The sequence below is a fragment of the Eurosta solidaginis genome, chromosome 5 (genome assembly GCF_040869045.1).
Source record: "Eurosta solidaginis isolate ZX-2024a chromosome 5, ASM4086904v1, whole genome shotgun sequence".
NCBI classification, from domain to species: domain Eukaryota; kingdom Metazoa; phylum Arthropoda; class Insecta; order Diptera; family Tephritidae; genus Eurosta; species Eurosta solidaginis.
Window position 1 is genome coordinate 147,208,669 of NC_090323.1, and position 11,362 is coordinate 147,220,030.

The 11,362-nt window shown below is 44.3% G+C and overlaps 1 protein-coding gene across 1 annotated transcript; it reads left to right on the forward strand.

Annotated features, from left to right (window-relative positions):
* Positions 1-1,591: 1,591 nt before the first annotated feature.
* On the forward strand, positions 1,592-2,482 carry LOC137252025 (selenoprotein F). The gene is made up of 3 exons (XM_067787163.1): positions 1,592-1,718; positions 1,776-1,891; positions 1,945-2,482. The coding sequence occupies exons 1-3, from the start codon at positions 1,680-1,682 to the stop codon at positions 2,318-2,320; spliced, it is 531 nt and encodes a 176-aa protein (XP_067643264.1). The 5' UTR covers positions 1,592-1,679; the 3' UTR covers positions 2,321-2,482.
* Positions 2,483-11,362: the final 8,880 nt, after the last annotated feature.

Genomic DNA, 11,362 nt, shown 5'->3' on the forward strand with positions numbered 1-11,362 from the left:
AACGCGCTGGTTTAACTTCATTGGGGTCTAAACTTTCTTCTTTCTCGAAAGTAAGGTAACAGGAAATAGGGGCCCCCGCGTGGTAGCACAACGAGCCACAATGGCCTACGTGAGTCTCCGCTCGGACAGCGGAGGCAGCCACTTTAACCTAACCTAACCTAGTTCTATAGGAGGACGCCTTTTCGAGATATCGCCATAAAGGTGGACCATAGGTGACTCTAGGATTTTTTTGTACGATATGGGTACCAAATGAAAGGTGTTAATGAGTATTTTAAAATTGAGTGGGCCTTAGTTTTATAGGTGGACGCCTTTTCGAGATATCGCCACAAAAGTGAACCAGGGTGACTCTAGAATTTGTTTATACTGTAACGAATTTAGTGCAATTCTTCTTATTTGCAACCTTCTACTAACGTTCGAATCACTAAACTGTTGAATAAATAACTCCACTATTCAATAATGCAAAATGGCCTTTATTAGACTACTTTCAAAATAACACTCCTATTGCTCGCCAGATAGCGTCTTAAATGAAACTGATTGTCGTGCCTCTACTATTGCTGCCTTTTATACCGTCTGGTTTCCTCGTTGCATATTTCTAGGCTTTTCTAGAATTTACTAGTTAGCTATCAGCTATAAAATTACCAACTATAACTACGTTTATAGCTTCTCATATGCGCGTGTATATGTGAGTGATACTTGCACAAATTATTGCCTTATTTTGTGAGCATCTCAGATAAGATATATGCATGTGTTTGTGCGCCTCTTCTCCGCTGATCGCATATAGGCAGATATAATGATTAATTTGTTGATGTGCATACAGCCTAAATTAAAAAATATTTTATTTTGACTATGACTATGCGACTCTGTGTTTTAAACAGGAGTATGACCACTTTGAATTTGTTTAAATCCTGAACTGCTTTTGGCCTCTAAGAAGAAGAATCCTTTTACTAGTGACGGCCTTAATAGATAGCATCCCATCGCTTTTCCTTTGGGCAGATGACTATGCTTTGTGAACGAAAACCCAGGAAAAGAGACGAGATTCTGCAACTTATAACGCTGTCAAAGCGAATTACCATCATCCTCTTGATAAATCGTTCTGTCACAAATCACCTCCATTTGTGATTTGTGACGTTCTGTAAATGCGATATGAGAATCAAGGAAACTGCATTATCAACGCGACAGAATTTTCATCCTCCCTGTGACCAGCTGGCATTATTACTGAGCTGTGTTTCGTGGGCAATGTTTACGTCATTGTTTACTATATAGTTTGGCAACTTAAATAGAGGTTTTGTTGCGAATAGAGTGGAAGGCAGTGGACTAGGCAGTCGAATGTCATATAATGAAAGAATGGTGTTCGGAGTCTTTTCAAAGTTAAAAAAAAAAAATGATAAAAGCTTTAATAAAAATAAAACTATTGTTTTAATAACAATGAAAACGCCTTATATATTATATATACACAAAATTCGTAAGGATTGTCTCACTTTAAAATTTGAGTTAAATAATCTAAAGTTTGTTTTTGAAACTGAGTCGAGAACTGTGCGTGTGAATGTGCGAATTTTCACCGATCAGCTGTTAGTTGCGCTACTTGGTAAAATTTACAATGGTTTACGTTTTGTTCTAGCAGCATATAGTGCGTGTCTCTCGTGTTCTTCGAGAATTAATTGTTTAATAAGTGCAAAAATATGTTGAAATATCTTTTCTTGTTGCTGGGAGCATTTGCTGTAAGTATATAATTTTGTGAATGAAGCTGTAACAACGTCTTGCAATACATCTTGTAGTACAGCGCGTTAGCTGAGTTTACCTCACAAGATTGTCGTGAACTGGGATTCATAAAAGCACAACTAATGTGCTCATCTTGTGATAAACTAGATGATTTTGGTTTGGATGCAATAAAGTAAGTGACCTTTATTCCGTATATAATGCAAATAACTAAATATCCATACGTAGATCACACTGTAAAGAATGCTGCACGCCCGATTCATTGCCGGCTGTACAACGCCTTTGGCCAAAAGCCATACTAGAAGTCTGCACATGCAAATTCCGCGCTTATCCACAAATTGAAGCTTTCATTAAGAGTGGTAGACCAGCAAAATATTCAAATCTACAAATAAAATATATGCGTGGTCTTGATCCGACTGTTAAGCTGCTGGACGCCAAGGGTAATGTACAAGAAACCCTATCAATAACCAAATGGAACACAGATACAGTTGATGAATTCTTCGATACACATTTAGAAAAACCTGGTGGAAGTAAAAGTGCCAAAAGCGCCTATAGCGTTGTAGAAGAAGAAGACGGGGATTTTCTTGAAACAAATAGAGTTTAATAGATGTTTTAATTAGCAAGAGCGAGTGTAACTTATTTAGAAAAATTCCAACACCATCCCTTAATTTGTAATTAAACTCAGTTTATTGTACAGGGAAAACGGAATTCATATACGTAGTTAGCGAATATTATTAAATATCAGTGATCATGATTTCACATGAGATTGACATATGTGTAATTTTTGTGCTAATTTAGAATGTACATGGTAACAAATTTGTGAATATTTTGTGTGCTTAAAAGTCTTTTTACATTTTCAATGTTTTTCAAAACGTATGCAACTGATAATTTTTGTACTATGAACTTTAGATAACTGACTGCCTAATTTGTATTCTGTACTTAATTCTGCGCTCCTTTTTGTGTTTTTTAAAAACTGCAAATAAATGAGATACATGATAAAACTATGCTTAAATAGCACACACACACACACACACACACACACACACACACACACATATATATATATATATATATATATATATATATATATATATCTATCAAGTTTCATCGTGCAGTTGAAAGATCTCAATACAAAACATCATACAAAATAGGGTCACTAGAAGTAAATGATGTTGTTGTTGTTGTTGTATTAACAATAAAGACACTCCCCGAAGGCTTTGGGGAGTGTTACCGATGCTGATGGTCCTTTGCCGGATGTAGATCCGGTACGTTCCGGTAACAAAGCACCATTAAGGTACTAGTCCGACCATCTCGGGAACGATTTATATGACCACATTAAACCTTCTAGGCCATCCCGTCCTCCCCACCCCCTAGTTTCATGAGGAACTTGTGATTGCCAGAGCCTCGGCTGTTAATGAAACAGGATTCGCCATGGATAGGTGAGGTTGACAATTGGGTTGGAGAAGCTATATATTGCGCTGGCAACCCATTGAGAGGGTTGCGCTACACAACCCCTTGAATCAAATTTGGTATTTTAGTCGCCTCTTATGACAGGCATACCGCGGGTTTATTCTAAGCCCCTTAATCCGCTGGGGCTAGAAGTATATAAATGGTGTTAGTGTACCTTTTCGCCAAAATGTTGCAGAAAACCGAAAGCTCCACAAGGCGAAAGCGGCGTTCACAGTTCGCTTCAATGACTGAAATCTTTTAGTGTTTGGTTTACCCCAGCGGGCTAGTGAGCAGGTATGCATGTCGTAAGAGGCGACTAAAATACCAAATTGATTGAAGGGGTTGTGTAGCGCAACCCTTTCTAGGGGTTGCCAGCGCAATATATAGATTCTCCAACCCAATTGTCAAACTTACCTACACATGGCGAATCCTGCTTCGTCAATAGCCGAGGCTCTGGCGACCTCAAGTTCCCTATGGATGTAAGGCGGTATGCCCCAGAAGGTTTCATGTGGTCATACCAAATCGTTTCCGGAGGGTAAAGCTTTTGTGGCTCCTTGCTGTTCACGCTCAAGGGCGTCCCGTAGTCTGCCGAGATAGTTGATTTCATGAGGCGGCATTAGATCCGCATTGCTGCGCTTCATGAGACCAAACTCACAGCAAGATCTGCTCTGCAAACCTGCTCTGGGTATAACGTCTACAGAAAAGATCGCGAGAGCGGAAATGGAGCCGGTCTCCCGTTTATCATCCACCACTTAGTGCAATATAATCTATTCGATCCCGACATCGGCCGCAGGGACAGTGTTGTTGTTGTAGCGAAAAGGTTGCTCCCCGAAGGCTTTGGGGAGTGTTATCGATGTGATGGTCCTTTGCCGGAAACAGATCCGGTACGCTCCGGTACCACAGCACCATTAAGGTGCTAGCCCGACCATCTCGGGAACGATTTATGTGGCCACATTAAACCTTCAGGCCATCCCCTTCCTCCCCACCCCCAAGTTCCATGAGGAGCTTGGGGTCGCCAGAGCCTCGTCTGCTAGTGAAACAGGATTCGCCGCGGATAGGTGAGGTTGACAATTAGGTTTGGAGAAGCTATATATTGCCCTGGCAACCTGAAGGGTTGCGCTACACACCCCTTGAATCTGGTATTTTAGTCGCCTCTTACGACAGGCATACCTACCGCGGGTATATTCTTACCCCCTTACCCGCTGGGGGTGCAGGGACAGTGTCGTAGAACGTCATGGCATATCTGTCGGGTCAGGCAATGTAAACTTAGAAATCATCTACATCCCTCCTGTAACCGGTTGACCCAGTGGATACCGTCCTGATATCAGCGCACTACTGTTGTTGTTGTTGCCGCAGGGACAGTGTCTTAGAACGTCAAGGCCTTTCTGTCCGGTCAGGCGATGCAAACCTAGAAATCATCAACATCTACATCCCTCCTGCCACCTGTTGCCCCAGTGTATACCGCCCTAATATCAGGGCCTTACTCACTGACAACAATTGCATAATCTTAGGCGATTTCAATGCCCATCATGATCTATGACATTGCCGCAACTGACAGCCGCAATTGTTCCGAGAATTCAGAGCCGTAACAAAATCCTCAAATCCCTTGCTGGCAGTACCTGCGGAAAAGATAAAGAAACGCTCATGACTACATACAAAGCAATTAGCCAGCCGATTACGTGCTACGCGTCACCCATATGGTCGCCAAGCCTAAAAATTACCCACTGGAAGAAGCTACAGGCCTGCCAAAATACTGCTCTCAGAATTGCCACGGGCTGTCTTCTTATGTCCCCAGAACACCATCTACATAATGAGGCGAGAATACTCCCCATCAGGGAAAGAAACGAAATGCTGACCAAACAGTTCCTGTTGAATACCCAGAAACCTGGGCATCCCAACAGACATCTGATTGACGAGCCAGCACCGCCTAGGGGCTTAAGGAGTCATCTCCGTAAGCATTTTGAGGAAATACGGCATCTGAGAACACAGCCGTATGAAGCGAAAAAACACAAGCAGGTCCTTGGTGAACTCCACAAACAGGCGTCGGACCTTTATGCCGGGAATTGCCCGGTGAACCCAGTACTCAAAGTAAAGTATCCAAAACTTGCGGAGGAGGAACGCATACTCCCCAGGGAAACGCGTGTCACTCTGGCTCAACTTCGTTCTGGATACTGTAACAGGTTAAACTCTTACCTATCCAGAATCAACCCCGACATACAAAATGTATGCCCCGCTTGCAATGTGTCCCCACATGACACCAACCATCTCTTTAATTGTAATGTGGAACCAACGCCTCTAACACCCCTTTCCCTATGGTCCACCCCTGTTGAAACAGCAAGTTTCCTTGGACTCCCGTTAGAGGATATTGATGACAGTTTGTGATCGGTCGCGTCTGTTAGGTGGGGCGAAGCACTGCTACAACAACAACAACAACAACATCTATGACATTCAAACTTGCGCGCGGACAGTAGGGGTGAGATGTTGGCGGATCAAATAGAAGAAACGACGTTCTGCACAATAAACGGAGACGCCCCCACACGTATGGTAGGAAGCTGTCACAGCTCGCCAGATATCTCAATCGTGAGCGCAGAACTCGTAAACTGCGTCAACTGGCAGCCGATGGTAACATTGGCATCCGACCAATTTCCCATACTTATTTCGCTCGAGCGTACCGCCGACTTCATCGTCACTGAAAAACGCACTTTCATAAACTTCAAAAAAGGAAAGTGGGAAGAATATAAATCCTTTACAGACAACCGCTTTGCTGCCCTCCCTATCCCGGCTGATGCCCGCCAAGGGTAGCGTGCCTTCCGTAAGGTCATTGAATCCGCCTCGGCACATTTCATTCCCGCTGGGAGAATTCCCGAAATCCGGCCCAACTTCCCGGCGGAGGCCGAAAACTTAGCGAGAGAACGTGACCTTACAATACAGCTTGATCCAGGCGACCCCCAAATAAGGGACATAAAACAACGCATCAGATTGCTTGTGGATGAACACAAGCGGGCGAAATGGGAGGAGCACCTAAGAGGTTGTAACCTCTCTACCGGTGTGGGTAAACTTTGGTCCACCGTAAAGTCCCTATCGAATCCGACTAAGCACAAAGACAAAGTTTCCATCGCCTTTGGCGACAAAGTGCTGTCGGATGCGAAAAAATACGCCAGCGCTTTCTGCCGACAATATATAATGCATCCTACGGTCGACAAAGATAGACGGAGAGCCAATAGACACGCACATAAACACAAATTCAGCGCGTCACCAATCACCATCACCGCTAAAGAGGTTGAGGACCCCATTGGTCGTGCTAAACCATTCAAAGCAGTGGGCCCAGACGGCATAGCCATGCCGATGCTTAAAAGCCTAGGGAAAGAGGGTTCAAATATTTAGCGCATGTCTTCAACCTGTCTCTTTCCACCTTTGTCATACCCGAGAAATGGAAAATGGCCAAGGTGGTCCCGGTACTAAAGCCTGGGAAACCAGCTAACATAGGTGAGTCGTATCGTCCGATATCTCTCCTATCGCCAGTGGCAAAGACGCTTGAAGCCATTTTGCTCCCTTATTTCCAAGCAAATTTGCAGCTAGCCCCTCATCAGCATGGCTTCAGAAAACTCCATAGCACTACCACCGCGCTAAATGCCATTAGCACCCAGATAAATTGCGGTTTAAATCAATACCCCCACCATAGAACAGTACTCGTAGCGCTAGACCTATCAAAAGCTTTTGATACGGTCAACCATGGCTCGTTACTGCAAGACCTGGAAGGGTCTACCCTTCCCCATGTCTTAAAAGGTGCACCGCAAATTATCTGGGTGGTCGGCAGGCATCGGTGCAATTTAGAAACGAAACATCAAAACCAAGGAGAATTAAACAAGGGGTGCCACAGGGTGGTGTCCTATCCCCACTTTTGTTTAATTTCTACATATTTAAGCTACCTTCACCACCGGAAGGAGTCACAATCGTTTCCTACGCCGATGACTGCATAATAATGGCCACAGGCCCAGGCCCAAAGATCGATGCGCTATGTAATAAAATAAACGGCTACCTCCCTGATCTCTCCAGTTTTTTCGCCTCGCGAAACCTGGAATTATCACCGACTAAATCTTCCGCGACCTTATTTACAAACATGGACGTCCCAAATGTCGACCATTTTGAACATCCACGTCGATGGCACTACGCTACCGACTGTCCTACACCCCAAAACCTTGGGTGTGACGTTTGATCAGGATCTACATTTTGATGAGCACGCAGCCCCAATTGTTTCGAGAATTCAGAGCCGTAACAAAATCCTCAAATCCCTCGCTGGCAGTACCTGGGGAAAAGATAAAGAAACGCTCATGACTACATACAAAGCAATTAGCCAGCCGATTACGTGCTACGCGTTACCCATATGGTCGCCAAGCCTAAAAATTACCCACTGGAAGAAACTACAGGCCTGCCAAAATACTGCTCTCAGAATCGCCACGGGCTGTCTTCTTATGTCCCCAGAACACCATCTGCATAATGAGGCGAGAATAATCCCCATCAGGGAGAGAAATGAGATGCTGACCAAACAGTTCCTGTTGAATACCCAGAAACCGGGGCATCCCAACAGACATCTGATTGATGAACCAGCACCGCCTAGGGGCTTAAAGAGTCGTCTCCGTAAGCATATTGACGAAATACGAAACCTGAGAACCCAGCCGTATGAAGTGAAAAAACACAAGCAGGTCCTTGGTGAACTCCATAGACAGGCGTCGGACCTTTATGTCAGGAATTGCCCGGTGAATCCAGTACTCAAAGAAAAGTACCAAAAACTTGTGGAAGTGGAACGCATACTCCCCAGGGAAACGCGTGTCACTCTTGCTCAACTTCGTTCTGGATACTGTAACAGGTTAAACTCTTACCTATCCAGAATTAAAACCGACATACAAAATGTATGCCCCGCTTGCAATGTGTCCCCACATGACACCAACCATCTCTTTAATTGTAATGTGGAACCAACGCCTCTAACACCCCTTTCCTTATGGTCCACCCCTGTTGAAGCGGCAAGTTTCCTTGGACTCCCGTTAGAGGATATTGATGACAATTTGTGATCGGTCGCGGCTATTAGGTGGGGCGAGCATTGCTACAACAACAACAACAGCACAATTAAGGTACTAGTCCGACCATCTCGGGATTTATATGGCCACATTAGACCTTCAGGCCATCCCTTCCTCCCCACCCCCAAGGAGCTTGGGGACGCCAGAGCCTCGTGTGTTAGTGAAACGGGATCCGCCACGGATATATGAGGTTGACAATTGGATTTGGAGACGCTATATATTGCGCTGGCAACCTGAAAAGGTTACGAACTACTCACTGACGATAATCGCATTATTTTAGGTGATTTCAATGTCCATCACTATCTATGGCATTCTAACCTACAGGCACCAGGGGTGGGATGTTGGCGGACCAAATAGAGGAAACGACGTTCTGCACAATAAACGGATGGTAGGAAGCTTTCACAGTTCGCCATATCTATCCATCGTGAGCGCAGGACTAGTAAAATGCTTCAACTGGCAGCCGATGGTAAGATTTGCATCTGACCACCTGCCTATCTCCCTTTCGCTCAAGCGATCTGTCGACTTCATTGTTACTGAGAACCGCACTTTCATCAACTTTAAGAAAGGAGAGTGGGATGACTACAAATCTTTTACAGACAATCGCTTTGCTGCCCTCCCTATCCCGACTGATGCCCGCCAAGAGGAACGTGTCTTCCGCAAGGTCATTGAATTCGCCTCGGCTCGTTTTATTCCCGCCGAGAGAATTCCGGAAATCCGGCGTCATATTCCGGCGGAGGCCACAAACTTAGCGAGAGAACGTGACCTTATAGACAGCACGACCCCGGCGACCCCCAAATAAGGGATATGCACCAACGCATCAGGTTGCTTGTGGATGAACACAAGCGGGTGAAATGGGAATTAAGGAATTGTAACCTCTGTCGGGTGTGGGTAAGTTTTGGAGATAAAGTGCTGTCGGATGCAAAAAATGGGCGAGCGCTTTTTTCCGACAATATGTAATGCATTCTACGGTTGACAAAGTTAGACGGCGGGCCAATAGACACACACACAAGCATAAATGCAGCGCGTCCCCAATTACCAACACCGCCAAAGAGGTTGAGGATGCCATCGTTCATGCTAAACCATCTAAAGCAGTTGTCCCAGACGGAATAGCCATTCCGATGCTTAAAAACCTAGGCAAAGTAATTTTGTATGTCGGGGTTGATTCTGGATAGGGCAGAGGTTAGCATTTTGCAGTATTCAGAACGAAGTTGAGCTAGAGCGACTCGCGTATCCCTGGGGAGTATGCGTTCCTCTTCCGCAAGTTTTGGGTACTGTTCTTTGAGTACTGGATTCACCGGGCAATTCCTGGCATAAAGGCACGACGCCTGTTTGTGGAGTTTACTAAGGACCTGCTTGTGTTTTTTTGCTTCATACGGCTGAGTTCTCAGGTGCCGTATTTCCTCATAATGCTTACGGAGATGACTCCTTAAGCCCCTAGGCGGTGTTGGCTCATCAATCAGATGTCTGTTGGGATACCCAGGTTTCTGGGTATTCAACAAATTTGCGTTAGCATGGCTTTCAAAAAATACATAGCACTACCACCGCGCTCAAAGCCATTATATACAAATAAATTGAAAATTAAATCAAACAGCCCACCATAGGACAGTACTCGTTGCGCTAGACCTATCAAAAGCTTTTGATACGGTCAACCACGGCATGTTACGTCAAGACTTGGAAGGGTCCTCCCTTTCTCCAAGTCTTAAAAGGTGGCTCGCAAATTTTCTATCTGGTCGGCAAGCATCGGTGCAATTCAGGAACATAACATCTTAACCCAGAAGAAATAAACAAGGGGTACCACAGTGTGGTGTTCTATCCCCGCTTGTGTTTAACTTCTACATAGCGAAGCAACCTTCACCACCTGAAGGAGTCACTATCGTTTCCTACGCCGATGGTTGCACAATGATGGCCACAGGCCCAGACCCACACATCGATGAGCTTTGTAATAAAATAAACAACTATCTGCCTGATATATCCAGGTTTTTCGCCTCGCGAAACCTGGCATTGTCACCGACCAAATCATCGGCGACCTTTTCTACAACATGAACACGGCAAATGTCGGCCATATTGGACATCCACGTCAATTTCATTACGCTACCAACTGTCTTACACCCATTTGATTTGATACGTCAACTTCCGGCGCTGTACAATTTTGACATTAGTTAATCTAATTTACAAAAGCAAAGTATATAGAACTTTTATCTATATTTGTAGGTATGTCACCATGCTGCCACCTTGTATGGTTCCGCCATGCCAGGGGCTTAAGGGGTCATCTCCGTAAGCATTATGAGGAAATACGGCACCTGATAATCCAGTCGTGTGACGCAAAAAAGCACAAGCAGGTCCTCAGTGATATCCACAGGCAGACGTCGGACATCTATGCCGGGAATCCAGTACTGACAGAAAAATACACAGAACTAGCAGAGGAGGAACGCACACTCCCTAGGGAAACGCGCGTCACTCTAGCCCAACTTCGATATAGATACTGTAACAGGTTAAACTCTTACCTATTCAGAATAAACCCCGACATACAAAATGTATGCCCTGATTGCAATGTGTCCCCACATGACACCAACCATCTCTTCAATTGTATTGTGAAACCGACGCCTCTAAAACCCCTTTCACTATGGTCCACCCTTGTTGAAATTGAAAGTTTCCTTGGACTCCCGTTAGAGGGTATTGATGGAAATTTGTCATCGGTCGCACCTATTGGATGGGGCGAAGCAACAGCTGAAAGGTCACCAGTATTTAAAAGGAAAAAGGACTTGTATGATTTTTTTTAGCAAAAATTATCTTCGCGAAGCCCACGTTCATTAAAATATTCCAATGAAAAATTTCTGTTGCACAGTGTTTATTAACCTGTGTCCATTTGTATGGACGAAAGTTAATCGATATCGCGCCATCCATTTTTCGATAGGATTTGGGCTCAGGAAAAAAAGTTCCACTACGCATACCCAAAAAAAATAATTTTCGAGCCTGCGAAAAAAATGGCGAAAGGGTCAATTTTTCGACCAAAACACTCCCCGAAATCCAAAAAATATTTTTTTTTTCAAAAACTGTTGTAAAAACCTTGGCGATAACATTTTTTTGAAAAAAAAAAAATATATTTTTTGGGTTTTGGGGAG